Consider the following 20,021-nt stretch of genomic DNA (forward strand, 5'->3'; position numbering starts at 1 on the left):
CGTACACCACGCGCAGTAGCCTGTAGCCTAGGGCGTGTTTGGTTCCTTGCGTCGCACCTGGCTCGCACCCACCGTGCAAAATTCTCGCTGTCTGGTAGCCTGCACATCTATATGGGCCAGGCCCGGGCATGCAAAAAGAGGCTCCCAGCCAGGCTCAAGGGAAACGCAGGTTTCGGGCGTTTCCGCGAGCCTGCACCTGCCGCTGCATGCGCGCCTGCACCCACGCGAGAAAGGGATAGGTTTCTGCTGCCGTCGCTCTCACCCGACTCGTTCACGCCGCTTTCCTCGCTCCCCTCCCTCTCCTGCGACAATGGTGGATCTCGCAGCCCCGCCACCTCCGTCGACATCGCCGGCGGGCATCCTCGCCGCTGCGGAGGTAGAACCCTCCTCCTCCCCTCCCTCTCCCTGTCTCCCATCTGTCCCCATCCATCTCTTCTCCCTCCCGTCCCCATCTCTCTGCCGCTCGCGCTGCACTTCTTCTCTGATGCAGATGGATGAAGGGGCGGCTTCCTCTAGTCATGGACGGGAAAGAGGCCTTCTCCGTGGCTAGCACCAATGGATTCTTTTCCCATCGCCTCTCCTCTCCTTTTTTGGTTCAGATCTGTCACCAGAACCTCCTCTTCCCCTATGGATTTGAGATGGCTGGGTAGTTTTTATGTAGGTTCAGATCTATCATTAGCATGAATGTGTGATATGTCTAGAACACTTTGCTAGCTTATGGATGAAGGAATTAGTAGGTAGACAAAATAGTTATGCAAATGGTGCAGATAGTATGAATAATTTGTGCATATATTTTATTTTGTTTTGATGATGCAAATGATGTAATTATTATCAGTGCACATACCTGTATTAATTTATAAATTTGTGCTGAATTTATATAGATGGATGACAACCGCATAACCTGAGATACACTGATAGTGCAAGCTGCTGGTTTGGTTGCTATTGTGTGTGCCTATATGGCCACGATAACTACAAGGGCTAGAATTAGAAATTATCATGCTCCAATCCGTTATGTTATGCTTGAGAGAGATGTAGCTAGGTTGTCCAATCTACGTTATATCTATGAAACCAATGATATAAATTGCGACGACCTATTAAGGATGAGCAGGGCCCGATTAAGGATGAGCACATCCTGAACTTTACAATTCTGTCATGGAGCTCCCTGGTTTTACCGAGGATGATCTATTAATTGTCTTGGATTATCTCAATGAGAACGCCAACAGGGCTAGGAGCCACTCATTTGTGCAGATGTCGGAGACTCGTCGCACTCATTAGGTCATTCACCACCTCTCCAAGTTCAACGGTGGAGTGTTCGTGCCCAAGGATGGAGTGCCCCAGGATGGAGCGCCCAAGGATGGAGTGTGAGCAAATATGTGCTGATTCACACCAAGCTGACCATATTTTACTGTATTTGGTCAGAAAAACCATGCCCCTATATATGTGATGTATGAAATGTAACATGGACCTTATGTTATGTTTCTTTGTTGGACTGTAATATGGACAATACGGATTTCTGGCTATCTAATATATGTGAACTCTATGATGTACTGGATTGTAATATGATCATATGGATTTGTGGCTCTATGTATGTGAACTTTTAAGATATACTTGCACTGGATACTTGCTTTAATATATGTGGCTCTATATGGATTTGTGCACTCTCTATGATCTTGGTGCATTTTTTAAGCTATTTTGTACCATAAACTGTTTATTTGTATATTAACTATTTATACAAACAACCAATATGTTGCTGAAATTTTGTTTCTCTTACTTAAATCATCTCTGTCATTTTCAAGACATGTGATTATATTTTGACTAAATCTTGTAGACATGCGAACATATTGTTTTATTACTTGAATCAACAAATATATTTGAAATGATCTTCTATTTATTTTACGTACAGGTACAAACACACTCAGATCAGATTCCACATCATATAGCATACCAAACAACATATTGGTGTATGCTGCATCTCTCATACAACCCAGATACAACAAACCAAACAATATCTGAGCTGAGCCTGCCCTATACCATGCAGCACACCAAACACACATTTCACCTCATGTTTGCATCAGCTCAAGCAGGCCAGCCCCAACCAAGCTCCTTCATGCAATGCATGCTAGATGCACCCAGGCAACCAAACACGCCCCTAGTGAATCGTTGGATTCAGTACTGTTCGGTTGGAGAAAAATTCCCACACTGCCTTCCAAATTCCAATCTCTAGCTCACCTTCACGACCATGTTAGTAGGCAATGAGATTTAGATACATATTTTTTTTCTTTTATACATGTACGTTTTTTTTGGAGTTTTGGGTCGTGTTGTTATAGCCAATGGGTGTTTAGGCAACAAGAGACCATGTTAGTAGTTTCTAAGATGTTTTTTCTAATATAATTTTTCATGTTCTTAGTAGTTGAATCTTATCCATATTGAAACTCAATCTTTCGAAGCCATTTATTGTGTTGAAAACACTTGCATTTGTGCTTCAATTTTTTTGTCCTAACATGTTCGCCCCGGCTAACTTGAATTCCTGGGTCCGCCACTGCGCACACCGACACCCTGCTGTACAGCCGCGACCCCCCGCCGTCGCCGGAAACCCTAGCGCGGGGAGCGTTGGCGTCGCCACGGCCGGAGCTCCCCCGAGGGTCGGCCTCGCGCGCAGCCTCTTCCTGCCGCTGCGGATGACCACTCGTACAGTGCGTATTGGTGTTCGTATTAGGGACTAACTAGGGATTACTACTCGTACGTGCAACCGTAGGTACTATACTCGTTCGTCGCACTTGTAGCTGGCCACTAGTACTGCTAGCCTACGACTACTGGACAAGCTGTGTAGCAGCGTACGAATACGTTCAGCAGTGTTGCTGTTCGTTCACAGGTGCGTACGCTTGGTCTCATCGATTGCTGCCGATCAGTACACAAAGCAAGGACGAGCGAGCAACGGCACTATTTTTAAATTTGAAAACATTACTGTAGTAGTAGTACCTGACAAAAGGTTAATCGGGGACCGGGGGGTTGTTGGTTTCGTCTTAAAAACTTTTTGGACACAAAAGATGAGTCCAAACTCCGAGACCTTTTTCTTTTCCTTTTCACTTTTTCCAGGACCGGAAAAGGAGCGGCCCCGCTACCGCTAGTATGATCACGCTACTGTAGATGACTTCACCGCTCCACCAGCTGCGAATGGATGTGGCCCACATGCCAGTTGCACTAGATACGGGCTACTAATCATCATCACGGCCTTCACTTCAGATAACAAAAGGAGGCTAGAGTGTGTCTCGTCTGCCAAAAATGAAAAGAAAGGAGTATAGCACTGCACTGTAATGTACTGATAGCAATCTCAAATGATGCTCCTTGGATACTCTAACTTAGCTAGACGTTAGACTAACTTATGATTAATTCTGAACTAATTTTAGTTAAAGTGGTGTTTGGATGATAGAGTTAAATTGACAATAAATGCACTTGATGGAGAGAGAAAAGTGATTCTTTCAATGGGACTCACGACAACTAGCTCCAATTAGCACCACTTGGCCGGCGGGATAGAGAGAGAAAAGTGATTTTTCAGTGGGCCCAATGAGAACTATCTCCAGTTAGCACCTCTTGAATGAGATAGTTTTTTTGGATGGGTTTAGTGCACCTTGCTCCGATTTAACCCTCATGTTTGAATACTTTAGGGCTATTTGAGCCCCAATTAGCTCAAACTAACTCTAACTCATGGATCTAATCAGAGCCGATAAGTAAGGAGTGCCACTAATCAGGGTCCTTAACAATTACCATAATGTCTAATTCGTGATACGAGAGCATATATGCCGGAGTATATGTGAACATTTGTTTTACTAGTAGTATAAAAAGTTTGCTTCCAAACACACTCTGTTCATCGGTAATCTGATGCGGGGTCGAACCTCGTGAGCGCGACGCAAACCCTAGCGAGCCTCAAGTTGAACGAAAGGTGCCCGACAGCACGACCGTGTCCTTGGCGAGTGTTTTCTCCGTACACTGTTCCGCACGACGGCTGCTCCTCCACGAACTCGCGTGTATGTCCGTCACAACCGATCGCTCGCATCAACAGCGTGCACAGCCCGGCGATTGTGCCTGGTACGTACTACTGTAGTTACTTACAATTATTATGTGCACCAGCGCTGCAGATTCTTCCACAATTGTTAATTCATGCGCCGCGCGAGAGTCGAGAGACAAGGATTATGCGCCTCGACATCGGCGTCCGGAGAGCCAAAAGGAGAGAGCTCGTGGAATGATGCCTCGTGAGTTTTTGTCCGTTCCAGCAAAAGACAGAGCATGTGTGCGTGTGACATTATCATCGTGCTTTGCACCCACAAACTGCGAGGAGTATCGAGTGAGGCGTTTTAGGCTTCCTACAATCCAAGGTACTCCCTCCGTTTCTTTCTAATATGCATACTTCTTCCTTCCATATATATAGGGCCTAATACATTTTTCGAGTTTACCGTTGACTATAGATAAGATTAATAATATATGAGATGTATAATGCGTAAATTATATCATTGTAAGCTCCTTCCACATATGAATTTGATGGTGTGCTTTGTGTAACTTGTATGTCATATATTCTTACTCTAACATGTCAAAGTTAACCTCGAAAAACAAATTCGGCCTATCTACATGGAAGGAGGGATTATAAGAGTTGGTCAAAATCAAACTACACAAAATTTGAACAATTTGTATAAAAAAATATGAATATCAACAATACTAGAGCTATATGGTACGAAAAACTCATTCCGTGATGCATCTAATAACATTGATTTCGTACTGTGAATATTGATCAAATTTATATACAAACTAAAAGGAAACGAGGGAGTACTAAGAGAATGTATTTAAAGAAAATAAATCAGGTTTTTGCTTAAGTACCGATACTTATTTGTATAGCTCGGACACTTTATTAAAAACCTCTCCTGTAGAAGTAAGCACGGCTGTTTAAGAAAAGCCTGATCTATTTCTCTAAAAACCTTCCCCAATCACATTGCATTGTACAAGTCCTTATAGGACAGGCTCCAGGGAGCTCTTTTAAAGAAAATAAAAACAAATATTCTGAGAATATTTTAAAAAGGTACACATGGTTTTAAGTATATGTAAAGTTTCATTGAATAAGGGCATCTATAGCCGGATTCTGCAAATCTGGTCCCTCAAGCACTCACAGATGCGTCCGCGGGCACTTACCGGTCAAAAGCAAAATTTCTCTTCTCACGACCGGACACCTCAAATCCATACAAACTAATGTAACCATGTAAGAACATCTACAGCCGACTTGGCAAATCCGGCTTCCTATATGCCCGCGAGCGCGTCCCGGACGCGCCCGCAGGCCCCTCATATCTTGTGTCGCACATCCACATACCTCAAATGCGGATCCTCAAATCCATGCAATCCATACACGTCGATTATACCATACAAATTGTTCGAATTCAACAGTTCGAAATAAAGCAAAGCAAATCATAGTTCAACAAACCGAACATGCCAAAAGCAAATCCATGTCTGAGTGTGACGGATGGCTCGCTTGTCAGATCACTGTCCGGACGCCATCCATGTCGCCTACACCGAGGCCATACTTGCGTCCTGCTCCGCCTGCATCCTTGCTGCATGTTCCGCTTGTATCATTGCCGGATGTTCCGCCGCTGTCGCTGCCACTCTCGTACTCCATGCGTTCCTTGATCTCCTTCTTCTTATCTGCAAGTCACTTCTTTGCATGCTCATCCAAGAGTGTTTTGTCTGCCAACATGATCTTCGCATCCTCTGTGTCCCGTGCGAGTTGTAACCTCTTCTTCTCAAGCTCAATATCTCCAAATGTATTGGCCTTCTTGAGTTCCCATTTGATCGCCGCCTCTTACTTCTCCAACTCGATCTTCTCCCTTAAATTTCCAGCTTCTTTTCGGACCTCTTCCGGTCCCAATCCATCTTCTCCTTTTGTGCATCCAATATGAGCTTGTACCTCTCTTCTTTCTTGTTCTCCCAACTCGTTCTAAGGACAAGGCAGGCGCAGTCTCCGTTGAAGTGGCCAGGGACGGGATGGACGGTATCAAGGGCAGCGGATCGGGACCGATGGTGAGGATGGGGAGCAAGGTGGCGGACGGCGTGGGCTCGGGCGCGGGAAAGGTAGGAGAGCGGCGGGAGGAGACGGAAGGGTTTGGTGGATTTGGTGCAAATTGTGGTGGGGTAGGGCTGTCGGGTCCGACGTGACGAACGCGCCCGGGCGCCCCTATATCCGCCTCATTTTTAGGATGGATATGATGGGTGCCGGCCAGCCCGAGCGTTTGAGGCCCGTTTAAGCAGCTCATCTAGGTTGGATTTTTGTGACCGGACCGTCCGCCCAGGTGTTTGAGGTTGGTTTGGGCACTTGGCTGTAGATGCTCTAACGATGCATCACACACATCGTCCGGCTACTATATTAGGACATGTCATCGGACCACTAAAAGTTTGCATGTTTAACCTACATGCTAGCTATGGAGAAGATCATCCACGGCTGCACTTGCCCTTCCCTACGCCTAGCCGTCCTTCTTACGGAAGTAGCGGTCGAAGACGCGGTATGGATCGAGCAGGATTGTCGCCGAAGCTGTCCGACTCGTCGTTGTCCTCATTCACCTCCTTAGGGAGGGGGGTGGCAGTCTGGCCATGGCATGAACCGCCCGATTATGCTCTCGGGCGAGGCGGCACATGTTCCTCCACTGCCGCTTCTTTACAGTGTGGGCACAGATGGCTTCCTCCTCTGCGTCAGCGTGCACCGCCGTCGCTGTCATGTCGGCAGTGAGTCGGGTCTCGCTAACCCTCATCCTCAATGCCCGGTAGGATTCATACTCCGGCGGACCGGTGATGGCGAAAGGGAGATTGAGATGCACATATACAGATTCACATGTATTCAGACTTATTTTGAAAGTGTAGAAAAATTATTTTTGGTAATAACAATAATAAAAGGCTTCATGGAGCCCAGCCACCAAATGCACTTTCTGGAGGAGCACTATTAAACATCATGGGGAAATGTACTCCTTGTACATTGTAGTTTCTGTAGAGTACTTTAAGGACTAGTACTACTAAGTATATTTGGCAACGTGACACTTTTCTTCAGTAAAGTAGAGATGCCCTCTCGTATCACTTAACATCCACAGCTGGAACCAACATGATACTGCTCCCTCTTGGGGACCCGTTCCCAATGTAGTACACCATCGGTATATTAAGCATAAAGCAGCGTACACTAAACCCGGCAGTGGCATCTGCCCGGACGTCACCGTTCGATCTGCCCACGTAAAATATTCCTTGAGCCGCTAAGATAAGATGCCCATTCCACTCTCCGTAAGTGCGCCTGTGCTTAATTAACGACTAGGTCAGGTTAGCACTTAGCACTAGTGAAGATGAGACGGGCGTGCGCAACGTAGCAGTGCAGGAGGTAGCACTGTCCGCCCTGCATGCCTCTCGCTAGCTTCTCCGTCAAGCCGTGCCGCAGCGGCACGCACGCATTGATCTTAGCTTCTGCTGTACTCGACGGTACCGCTGTGCTGTGTTTACTCGCCCTCTTTTCTACCTTTCGCACTTTGCTCTTTACCCCCGAGCCGGCTGTGGCCAGCGAGGATCGTACTGAATGATGCGTACGGTTCGGCTCGGCTCGTCCGGAGCCAGTAGGGCGAGCAGTCGGGCTAGCACTCTTGCAGCAGCGTGACAGGAAGACAGGGGCGTGGCCAATGCCGCAAAAGTTGCCAAAATTATTACGGGCCTGGCCCCCACCACCCAACGGCTTCCTCGCCTTCCTACGTGGCCGCCCGGCGCCCTCGTGTCACGTGCCACCCTTCCTCCGCAAGCCCACTCCCCCACTACCTCGCCCACCTATATAACGCGCGCCTAGGCCCTGGCCGGATCAACCACGGTTCACACGGCGCACGGCGAGCTCAGTACAGCACAGTGAGGGGAAGGAGCACTGAGGAGGCAGTAGCTAGCGTTGCGAGTTCCCCGGCAATGGCGTGGTGGAAGAACAGCGCCTTGGTCGCCGCGGCGACCCTCGCCGTGGCCGCGGTGGTGTGCGCCGGCGTGGCGGCGGCGGCGAGCAAGTTCGACGACGTGGTGCAGCCCAGCTGGGCCAACGACCACGTCCTGTACGAGGACGACCTCCTCAAGCTCCGCCTCGACAGCTCCTCCGGTAAGCTTTCACTTCACAGAGGCGCGCGCATTTGTTCTTCGGTGATTATGTACGAGTACCTCTTCTTTCGCTGATGGCCTGAGCATTTCTGCATTGTGGCTTTGACAGGCGGGGGATTCGCGTCCAAGAACCGGTTCTTGTACGGCAAAGCGACCGCCGATCTGAAGCTCGTGCCGGGGGACTCCGCCGGCGTCGTCACTGCTTTCTATGTGAGTGAGTGCAGGCCCGCCTTGCTTTGCCCCCTGTTACTGTTCGTCTTGCCGTTGCCATTTTCAGCTGCCCGTGAGGCCGTGACATCTGCCCCGTGAACTGCTGCATTCATTCTGCATTAGGAAACAAGAACATGCATCTTTCAGTGTTGATTCCATTATAAGGATTAATATGAGTAAAATGGGAATGGGTCGATGGGACATGCTTGCCATGTCTGTCATGGTCAGGCCATGGATGCTGCCAAGCACCTACTATTTACAAAGAACACGGCACGTGAACAAGCTCAGCAACAGAACAACTTTCTTTAAAGCTGCCACTTTAAACAAAATAACCCTGAAAGATTTACCGCCCTTGAGTTACTGCTAGTGCTTAATTAGTGCTTGCTTGACGGTACTGTTGCATCCTCAACCTCGAGTAAATGTAAGAGGACTAATCTTTGCAATGCGCAGCTGTCGTCGGCGGGGGACAAGCACAACGAGTTCGACTTCGAGTTCCTGGGCAACGTCACCGGCGAGCCGTACCTGGTGCAGACCAACCTGTACATCGACGGCGTGGGCAACCGGGAGCAGCGCATCGACCTCTGGTTCGACCCCACCGCCGACTTCCACACCTACGCCGTGCTCTGGAACCCCAGCCAGGTCGTCTTCCTCGTCGACGACACCCCCATCCGCGTCTACGACAACAAGAACGCCTCCGCCACCAAGCTCAAGGGCCACCACCGCCACCCCAACAACGCCACCAACACCACCGCCACCCAGGCCCAGACGGCGTCCGCGTTCCCGTCGCCGCAGCCCATGGCCGTGTACAGCTCCATCTGGAACGCGGACGACTGGGCCACGCGCGGCGGGCTGGTCAAGACGGACTGGTCGCACGCGCCGTTCGTGGCCACCTTCCGGGACGTGCGGGTGGAGGGCTGTGCCTGGGCCGCCAACGCCTCCGACTCGGACGCCGGCGAGGTGGCGCGCTGCAGCGGCAGCTCGTGGGGAAAGGAGGGCCGGTACTGGTGGAAGGAGAAGGACATGCAGGAGCTGTCCGTGCACCAGAGCCACCAGCTGATCTGGGCGCGCGCGCACCACCTCGTCTACGACTACTGCGTCGACACGGACCGCTTCCCCGTCCAGCCGCCCGAGTGCGCCGGCCGCTGATCCGCCGCGTCGTCGCCGGCCGCCTCCATGGGAATCTTTATTTAGTACTCCGTAGAATGGATCCATGACATCGATGGATCGTCGCAGCTGCTCGTTTCAGTTTCGATTTTAGGTCCGCACGTCTCTCCGATGAACTTCGACCGTGTTTGTTGTCTCTGCCTTGCAGTTCCCTTGTTATGTGGAGGTGTCTTTTGTATAAATTCGTCCGTGGAAATGATGCTCTTTTCTCTGTCCCTCAATGCAAAACCTGTTCGTCCGTGGATTTTCTTTGACATCCGTTCCATCATCGAGCGCAAATTTTACGCCATTGATACTGCGTTCATCGTCTATGCAATGTTCCATGTCTAATGCACTGTGGTCCTTTAATCAAGGCTCGATCCAGTACACACTTTAATCAAAGGAGTAGATCAGCTCAGTAATAAGTGGAAGGTACAGTTCAGTAACAGGTGGTCCATTTGAGCGAGCACGTAGATGCCACTGCTTGGTTGCAGGAAAGGCCCAAAAGGATAAGGCGTCAGTACTCGGTACTGAGCTCACAGGTCAATAGAGGATCGTTTGGATGCATCAGCTTGTGTAATAAATCTCCCTCTGGTTTCACGAGCTCCCTCTATCTTTTTACCTTTTTTTTGTGATGACTCTATCTTTTCACCTTGCTGATCCTCATGACCTCCCTCTATCTTTTTACCTTGCTGCTCATGATGGTAGCTTTGGTCAGAATGGACCAAGCAGCCTTTCATTTTTTTTGCTTTGGCACAGCCGCCTGAGATGATGGGAGCTCGCAGGGCCGGTCCTGAGTTTTTGGGGCCCGGGGCGAACCTTCAAATATACACATCATAGTAACATCAATGAATATTTATATATAGCGTTACAAATAACATTTAACATTTAAATGCATCCAAAATCAGTATGATTATCCAGTAATTTATACTTTGAAATTACCTTAAAAAAATCTTCTAACACTCCTTGATGCAAAGTCACTTATGATGGGGTCGATGTCAATCTCATCCATTAATTTCTTCTCCATGCATAATGTAGCCAAACCATTTAATCTCTCTTGAGTTATTGTTGATCTCAAACAATTCTTCAATTATTTCAACTTCGAAAAGCTTTTTTTGGCCGATGTGGCCGTCACAGGGACAGTAAATAAGATGCAATAAGCAGATATATTGATAACTTCGAAAAGCTTCTTTCGGCCGATGAGTACTTCTCTCATATGCCTGAAAATTTCATCAACAGTAGCAAATTGTGCCTATGCATCTGATGAATTACCGAGCAACTTACTTTGTTCTCGCTGATGTTGGTCTCGACATTTTCTTCTTCCGAATTCCCATTAGTCTGTTGCTCTTCCCGAATGGCAACGATCACCTACTAGTCATCTGGGTTTATCAAAGCAGTGGAAGCACCAATATCACTCTTCTTGAAAAAATTGTGAATATGTGTGCGCTCTGATTGTATCAATTTATCCACTTCCTTCTTCCTTTTTCTTTTATGGCTATCAGATGAATTTGTCCAGTTGCTAGACGACATGATTAACACACACAATGCTGAAAACAAAACAGTTTGTTGCATCAATGATCAATCGTTGAACGGTGCCGGCTATGCAACCATAGAATTTATTGTATCAACATTATATGAATATATACCTCGGTTCCTGAATCCTGACGATCGAACTTCAGTGCGTTTGCCTATAAAGCACGGCAGCAGTGTAGCGCTTGGAGTCTGCAGAGGATTGAGAGAAGATCAACTGAGCAAAGGCCAAAGGGGCGTGATGATGGATCCCCAGAATTGAAATTTGCCGCGTACATAACCGGATTATTAAGGAAATTACCAGGGGACGACTGAGAGGCTGGAATACATGTACGGCATCGAGCGTCGGTGGCCTAGGGCTGCGTCTGCGTGATGGAACAGAATAGGAAGGGAACCGTCAGAATCGGATCAATCGATGATCCTTTTTTCACGCGATCCCTCTCCTTTTTTATGTGAACGAACCGCTGGCTGCCTCGCTCGCTAGCTTTTCCGAGGAAACAAATCGATCGATCGACCTGCTGCTCCCTACGCGCGTCTGCAGCATGGGCCATAGGGGGCCCCTGAATTTTGGGGGCCCGGGGCGGCCGCCCCCCCGCCCCTCCCCAGGGCCGGCCCTGGGAGCTCGGCTCGCCTTTCGTTCACAAACTTTGGAGCTCTGAAGCATTCAAGTGAGTCCCTCCATGGATGGATGCCATCAAGCACCAACGAAAGCAGCGCCGCATCTTTGTTCTTCTTCGGGGGGTAGAGGAGGACCGTGGGGCATGTGGAATCGATTGATTGGCATGGCACGCCCCGTGAAGAAGTGCCGCGCGTGTGTGTAGCGCCGAAATGGATAGGCAGATGCCTTGTGACTTTCCAGGGCGGAATGGATGCATCCAATTTTATCCACGGGGCTGTTTCGCTTTTTAAATGCAGGATTTCTAGTTTTGCTTTAAACCCTCCAACAGCCCGCCTCAGATGATGGGAGCTCGGCTCGTGTTTCTTTCGCAAACTCTGAACCGCTACCGCCATGCTGCATCGCGAACGAGTGCATATTCCTTCATTTGTCTTTTTTGCCGAGAGCTGCTCAGATGTCCAAATGATATGAATTTTAGCGCGCAGCTCACGCGTCAAATTATCTACCACCACAAAAAATTTGAATTTTTCTAGTAATTTTTTTGAATTTTTTGCTGAGAGGGAGCAGATGAGCCCAGGAGGCCCTTTTGTCTAGTGTCTTTTTGCGTTGCCCCTTCACGTGTGCTTTCTATGCCGTGTGAGAGCGGGTTCGTACCACTACCCGTATGCTGGCCTACGATGTGTAGGGGAGGCGGGGTACTCATCGTGCGTTGTTAGTGTGGGGGTAGACTGTTCCCAATCAGGCTGAGGCGGGGTACTCATCGTGCGTTGTTAGTGTGGGGGTAGACTGTTCCCAATCAGGCTAGTCGTCGTTGTTTATTGTTCGGCATTTCCCGGGTTACATACGCTGGGTTCGAACCTTGGTCTCCAGGAATATCACCCACACTGCTAGCCACTACGATCACATCCAATATGTGATAACTAGTCAGGGCGAGACGTACTTGAGGCGAATGGAGGCGGGTTTTCCACTTTTTTCCTTTTCTGTTTTTGTTTTTCCACGTGGTTTTTGTCGTTTTTTCTCTGGTTTTTCTCCTTTCTTTCTTTTTTTCGTTTTTTCCTTTAGTTTTCTTCATTTCTTTCTCTGTTTTCCACAGTTTTTTTCTTTTATTTCCTTTTCTTCGATTTCTTTCCGGTTTTGTTTGTTTCTTTCCCTTTTTCAATATTTTTCTTTGTATACTCTCGGCCTCTCGGGTTTCATTGTTTCTCTACATTAAATGTTTTCTGTATACTAATACATTTTCCTAACACATGTTTAACATTTTTTAAAGCTTGACTAACATATTTTAGATACCAAATACACATTTTTTAATCCATGGTCTACATTTTTTCTATACACATTTAACATTTTTATTTTTGAAATGCTTTATTAACATGTTTAAAATACAAGGTTAACATTTTTTGAATACATAGAAAATATTTTTTCTACACACATTTAACATTTTTCAAATACAAGTTTAAAATTTTCTAATACATGGACAGCATTTTTTCTATTCACATTTAACATTTTCCAAATAAAGTTTGACAATTTGTTTAATACACGGTCAAATTTTTTACTATACACATATAACATTTTTTTAATTCATGTTACACATCTTTTTGAATACATGGTCAACATTTTAACTGTACAAATTTAATATTTTTCAAATAGTTTTTGAATACATGGTCAATATTTTTTCAATACACAATTAACATTTTTCAAACACAAGTTTAACAGTTTTTGAATACATGGTCAACATTTTTTTGATACACATTTAACATTTTAAAATGCAAGTTTTACATTTTTTAATACATGGTCAACATTTTTTCAATACATATTAACATTTTGAAATACAAGTGTAACATTTTTGCAATACAAGTGGAAGGAGCTAGGTTACAAGTTTAACATTTTTTGAATACATAAAAACAATATTTTTTCTATACACATTTATCATTTTTCAAATACAAGTTTAACATTTTGTAATACATGGACAACATTTTTTCTATATATATTTAACATTTTTCAAATAAAGTTTAACTATGTTTTTAATACATGGTCAATTTTTTTACTATACAAAACTAACATTTTTTTAATACAAGTTACACATTTTTTTGAATACATGGTCAACATTTTTACTGTACACATTTAATTTTTTTCAAATAGTTTTTGAATACATGGTCAATATTTTTTCAATACACATTTAACATTTTTCAATTACAAGTTTAACATTTTATGAATAAATGGTCAACAAGTTTTTGATACACCTTTAACATTTTAAAATGCAAGTTTAATATTTTTGTTAATACATGGTCAACATTTTTTCAATACACATTTAACATTTTTCATATCCAAATGTAACATTTTTTGAATACATGGTCAACATTTTATATACACATATTTAACATTTTAAAATGCCACTTTAATATTTTTTGAATACATGGTCAACATTTTTCTATACAAATGTAACATTTTTTAAATGTTTGATTATGGTTTTTAAAATACTTGTTTGTCATGTTTGCAATATCTTGATTTAAATTTTTAAAATACATGATCAACCTTTTTCATACATTGTATATTTTATTATACATTTTTTGTATACATGGCCCACATTTTTCTATATACATTTTACTTTTTTTAAATGCGTGATTATTTTTTTCTAAATATTATAGAAATTATATTCTTGTAATATATATGTTTATAATTTTATAAGTGTAATAAAGCAATTAAAACATGATAGAAAAAAACCCCGAGGATGTGAGCGCACCTGGGCCGGCCCATCTGGAGCTGTCCTGGCGCGAAGGTTTCCCTGGGTCTCGCTTAAAGCGAGGCATAGAGGCGCGCTCTCTTCATCGACGGTGATTGTTGTTCTAGTGCGCTGGTTTTATTGGGCTTTAGCACGACGATTTCTCGCATGTCTACTATAACAAGGTTTGCCTAGCTGTGATGGGAGATGTCGATAACGGCGGGAAAAAAAAGAATATTAGATCGATTTTTTCTGAAAACACATACGAGTAAATGGTCTCAAGCTGGCGGACATTTGATTCCAACAACCTTCCTCGCACCGCATGACCAAATCAAATACGGCATGCGCATTCCTTCCCAAGAGAAAAATAACTTCTAACGTATGCCATGATCCATGGTCACCATTGCATCCGGACCCACGGTATATAATCCAGGCGTAGGGGTGGTTCGAGCGGCTGCACATTCGTGGCCGGCATTAGATACGGCCCCACCAAAATATAGTTAACACTTAATAGGGCTCACAGACAATCAAATTAGCACGCAAGCGGTAGAAATGTGTGGCCACCATCACCTCGACGAGGCCCACGGGACAGCGAGCGGCCGGGTAGCACCACCCGCGTGATACGGAGGTGAACGCGTCCCGGGCCGGCACGCCACCATTTCAGATCCCGGGCCAAACACCGCGGGCGCGAAGCAATATCAGGAGCTAGGTTGCTCTCCCACTGAAGAAGGGCCCCGCAGACTCACCAGCCAGTGAGATTGCAACCAGTCTATGAACACGTTTTCACTGCCCCGCAGAAGATCACAAGGTCTGGGCATGCAGCACGATTCACGGCGCCCCTCCTGTCCCGATCCCTACCAAGACCATGACCGTGCTGGCATGCTGGGGGTGTATACGGAGGCCACGTGGCTGGCTCGTAGGTTCCTGAGTGATCCACGTCCCTTGCCACATTGACAGCCACAAAAAAGAGTCACCTAAACCCTAGGACCCACGCATCATACAGCACGAATGAACGTACTATTTTTTTGTTTGCATGGATACGAATGAACATGGTGAAGCCACCGTACCACGTGCATTTGACATGCTGACGTGCTGCTAGTATTCGAATACCCATGTCAGCTCAGTGGCCTGCACCCAAGCTTCAGTTTTCACGCCCTTTAAATACCTTGTGCTCCCGCCTATTCATTCTTCATCCTCTCACCTTGACCTCGTCTGCCCGCTCATCATCCCACGAAAGCACGAAGCCAAACCCCGGATCCTACCAGCAGTCAAGCACCCCAAGTCCGAGAGGCATTGCCTTGATACTAGCCAGCGTCCGCGATAGATGGTGGAAGCTCCGGAGATGAGCGCCCCCCTCCTTGCCGGCAGGCCGGCGGCTGTGGAAGCGGTGCCGCCGTGGCGGGAGCAGCTTACGGTTCGAGCGATAGTGGTGAGCGCCCTCCTGGGGGTGCTCTTCTGCCTCGTCACGCACAAACTCAATCTAACGGTGGGGATCGTCCCCTCGCTCAACGTCGCCGCGGGGCTGCTCGGTTACTTCCTCGTGCGGATTTGGACGGCGGCGCTCGGGATGTTCGGCATCGTCTCCAAGCCCTTCACCAAGCAGGAGAACACCGTCATTCAGACCTGCGTCGTCGCCTGCTACGGCCTCGCCATCAGCGGTATGTGCCTGACTTCAGTTGAGCCTTTGGGGTTGGCGTCTGATTTTTGGGGCTGCATTTGCTTTGATCCTTAATTTTAAAAACAATGATCTGTGGACTTTTGATGCTGCTTTGTGAGTGCACACGTTGCCTGTGTATTATTTTTGGGTGGGCCACAATGGTGTAGGTTTGGGTGAAGCATTGCCAGAGATTAGGGAAATGTTAGTTTTTTTATTAGCAGGTTGATCTTTACAATTACCTTTCTTAGAACAAAGATTCAAGTTTGCAGCATACATGTTATTCATTGTTTCCGTTGATGCAGGGGGATTCGGATCGTATATGCTTGCAATGGATCAAAAAACTTATGAGCTTATCGGGACAGATTATCCCGGTAACACGGCAGTGGATGTGAAGAATCTCTTGCTGAGTTGGATGATCGGGTTTATGTTTCTAGTTAGCTTCATTGGTATTTTTAGTCTCGTTGCTCTGCGCAAGGTAATCATCCTTAGATGCTTGCGTCTTCCACATTTACATTTTTGTTTTGAACCAAGTGCAGGAACTTGGACAACTCTTTGTCTAATACAAATTCGGCAAACTAAGTTAAGTTTTGGTGTTTGCTAGGTGATGGTGATTGATTACAAGCTAACATATCCTAGTGGAACTGCGACTGCAATGTTGATAAATAGCGTCCACACTACTACTGAAGTTGAACTTGTGGAGTAAGAAACATACCAGCATTGATCCTTCATTTTGTGCAAACTATGCTCGCTATACTTCGCAAGGATGATCATTATTGTTGAATCTGCCATGCTTCTTGTCTGGTGATGTCATTAATAACTGAAAAATGGTTTTTATGGACCTTTTACGGTCTATACCAGGCCATCAAAGTTTACTATGGGTTCCATGTGACTTGAGTATTTTTTTTAGCTGCATCTCCCAGCTGTTAGCGACTTATTTAAATTTAAATGGTCTTCCAGTTCGCCTTTTCCATATGTTACACACTGATAGTCTGATCTCCCTACAAAACTGCTTATACTTTTAGCAGCACGGTATGGTAAAAATTAAAAGTTGTAGATTATACACAGATGGTGAATCTTCTGATAAATACAAAATCGCATTTTATGAGTTTTTATGGAAAATCATGAATGATCTATTTGTCAGCTTGTGATAACGTTGATGCCTCTATCAAAATTTCACTGTTGACGACATATTCTTGGGCTATTGTATTTCTTAAGTTTTGGTGGTACTAACTTTATTTTTGTGCTTCCAGAAAACAAATAAGCTGTCTTGGAAAGTATTTAAGCATAAGTTTTCTTTGGAACTGCTTTAAGTGGTTCTTCAGTGGTGTTGGGGACTCATGTGGCTTCGACAATTTCCCTTTACTCGGCCTTGCAGCATTTAAGAACACGTAAGCTTGCTCTAATGCATTTGTGATATTATTTTGAAGTTCACATTTTATAATTCCTTTTATTTTGAAGCCAGAACAAAATATTGCCTTATCCTCTTTAGGGATTATTTGGATATGGGTGGATTATCATATGGAACTACTCATCCATTAAGGTGGAATATCATATGCATTATATCCAAACGCTTACAAGTTCTATTTTTATAGGTTTTATTTTGACTTCAGTCCAACCTATATTGGATGTGGCCTTATATGTCCGCATATTGTTAACTGCTCTGCACTTATTGGAGCTATCATATCTTGGGGTTTTCTATGGCCATATATATCCACAAAAGCTGGGGATTGGTATCCAGCTGAGCTCGAAAGCAACGACTTCAAAGGACTCTATGGGTACAAGGTATGGTGATGAAGGATTCTGATTGTTCATATATATCATAATGAGTTAATAGCCAATTCCTTGTTGTACCTTGATTATGTTTTTATCAACTCAACTGTAACAATAGATCGAGGTATAATGAATCAGTCTAAGAAAAAGAATAAGATCATGAATTAGTATTTACCAGGTTTGACAAAATAAAGTCACTTCTTTTTCTCCATACTAAATAAACCCAATAAATCTGCAAGTTGTTTTTGCTGTGAATATAAAAGTCTCTTTAATGCATTTCTTCAGTGGGCATAGTTGTCTTAATTTGTGAGAACCATGAAATTGAGTTCAAGAACATATATATGGGTCATCTATGTCATTAACATCCTAATTATTCTTTGTCCATTAACCGACCAGTCTTTGCCAACATTATGTCCAACAAAAACTAAGTTGCGTGTGCACCCTTTCAGGTTTTTGTATCCATATCCCTGATACTTGGGGATGGTATTTATAACCTTGCCAAAATCATTTATTCTGCTACAAAGGAAACGATGAATGCACAATCAAACCAAGGAAGGCTTCCCCTTGTTTGGGTTCAGGATGGTAATGTCATGTTCTTATTCTACGCACTAGACCTACCAACATATCATATATTATGGCGCTCATTTGTTTTCCATTTATTATTATAGGCGATAAAATTTCCAAATTACCAGCCAAGGAAAAGCTGCTAAATGAGGTGTTTGTAAAAGACAATATCCCTCCTTGGTTGACAGGATCTACTTATGTGGGCCTTGCAGCAATTTCAACTGCAATTGTACCGATAATGTTCTCACAGCTCAAGTGGTACCTTGTCCTCTCTGCCTATGTTGTTGCTCCTCTACTCGCCTTCTGCAACTCATACGACACCGGCCTAACAAACTGGAGCCTTGCATCCACATATGGAAAGATTGGTCTTTTTCATTTTTGCCTCATGGGTTGGCCATCGTGGTGGTGTGATTGCAGGCTTAGCAGCATGCGGTGTTATGGTGTCCATAGTATCCACAGCTGGAGATCTCATGCAGGACATCAAGACTGGTTACCTGACCCTCACTTCGCCAAGATCTATGTTTGTGTCACAGTTGATTGGAACTGCCCTTGGTTGTGTCATTGCTCCCCTCACATTTTGGCTTTACTGGGCTGCCTTCGATATTGGAAATCCTGATGGCATGTTCAAAGCTCCATATGCTGCTATCTACCGTGAGATGTCAATCATGGGTGTCGAGGGATTCTCAGTGCTGCCACAAAATTGCCTCGCAATCTACTTTGTCTTCCTCTTTGTAGCCATAGCAATCAACCTCATGCGAGACGTCACCCCAAAAAGTGTGTCCAAATTCATCCCACTCCCTATGGCCATGGTTGTTCCATTTTACATTGGGGCATACTTTGCGATTGACATGTTTTTTGGGACTGTCATCTTGTTTGTCTGGGAGAGGGTGAACCGTAAGGAGTCCGAGGACTTTGCAGGTGCGGTTGCTTCTGGTTTGATATGTGGTGATGGTATTTGGAGTGTACCTTCTGCGGTGCTGTCCATCATGAGGATCGATCCACCAATGTGCATGTACATCAAGCCATCCCTTACATATGGCTGAAGATAGAGAAAATGTATTCGTTTTATGTGATAATACCACAAGAGAACAGAATCACGTTGTGTACATAGTTTACACTCCTATAATTTAGACCTCCAAAATATAGCAATAGCTTTGTAATGTGTCTCGCCCCTTCTATATAAAAAAGCTTTGTTTGTTGTTAAGCGTCTTCTTAATTTGTTTTCTTGCGTTGTTACCATATGTATAAACTTGGTCTATCTTTTTCTTGATTTATGTTTTGCTCGTGGTCTGCCTGGCACAGGTCAATGATGTTTTTGCGTGTTTTTTCTTCTGAATCATGTAGAAGAGGTGCATGTGTATCAAGGAAGTAGATACAATGCTAAAGAAGGATACAAACCATACATACGACACATACGAATTTAAAATGACCTACGGATCGTTAAGAAAGAGTCGACGATCCGTGGCTCGAAGACGACCAAAACCAGCCTAGGATAAGAGAGTGCCACAGAAGTGTGGTATCATTTAACATAGTCTGGAGGGGTTGAATAGACTACCATTAACAAAGGGGACTGCTTGTCAACTTTTAGTTTCCTTGCAATTTTAAGCTTTTCTACAGTAGTATGTTGCCTCCCAAAGGAGTTATTGGGTTTCCCCCAAAGAGGAAGGATGATGTAG

At 45.0% G+C, this 20,021-nt stretch overlaps 1 protein-coding gene and 1 pseudogene across 2 annotated transcripts; both read left to right on the plus strand.

Annotated features, from left to right (window-relative positions):
• The first annotated feature begins 7,847 nt into the window (after window positions 1-7,847).
• Window positions 7,848-9,731, plus strand: LOC123046905 (xyloglucan endotransglucosylase/hydrolase protein 9). 2 transcript variants are annotated; one of them, XM_044470342.1, is made up of 3 exons: window positions 7,848-8,137; window positions 8,246-8,350; window positions 8,797-9,731. In XM_044470342.1, exons 1-3 carry the CDS (start codon window positions 7,957-7,959, stop codon window positions 9,558-9,560), a joined length of 1,050 nt encoding a protein of 349 aa, XP_044326277.1. In that variant the 5' UTR covers window positions 7,848-7,956; the 3' UTR covers window positions 9,561-9,731. The 2 variants fall into 2 exon arrangements, with proteins under 2 accessions (XP_044326277.1, XP_044326278.1); XM_044470343.1 differs by having other exon boundaries at window positions 7,849-8,137; window positions 8,246-8,346.
• Window positions 9,732-15,625: 5,894 nt separating this feature from the next.
• Window positions 15,626-19,388, plus strand: LOC123042248 (probable metal-nicotianamine transporter YSL6; annotated as a pseudogene).
• The last annotated feature ends 633 nt before the right edge of the window (window positions 19,389-20,021 follow it).

The sequence above is a fragment of the Triticum aestivum genome, chromosome 2B (assembly GCF_018294505.1).
Source record: "Triticum aestivum cultivar Chinese Spring chromosome 2B, IWGSC CS RefSeq v2.1, whole genome shotgun sequence".
Classification (NCBI taxonomy): domain Eukaryota; kingdom Viridiplantae; phylum Streptophyta; class Magnoliopsida; order Poales; family Poaceae; genus Triticum; species Triticum aestivum.

Coding starts and splice junctions, on each gene's coding strand:
- LOC123046905 (XM_044470342.1), top strand. CDS start 7,957: ATGGCGTGGTGGAAGAACAGCGCCTTGGTCGCCGCGGCGACCCTCGCC. Junction 8,138..8,245: donor CCGCCTCGACAGCTCCTCCG/GTAAGCTTTCAC, acceptor TGGCTTTGACAG/GCGGGGGATTCGCGTCCAAG. Junction 8,351..8,796: donor CGTCACTGCTTTCTATGTGA/GTGAGTGCAGGC, acceptor TGCAATGCGCAG/CTGTCGTCGGCGGGGGACAA.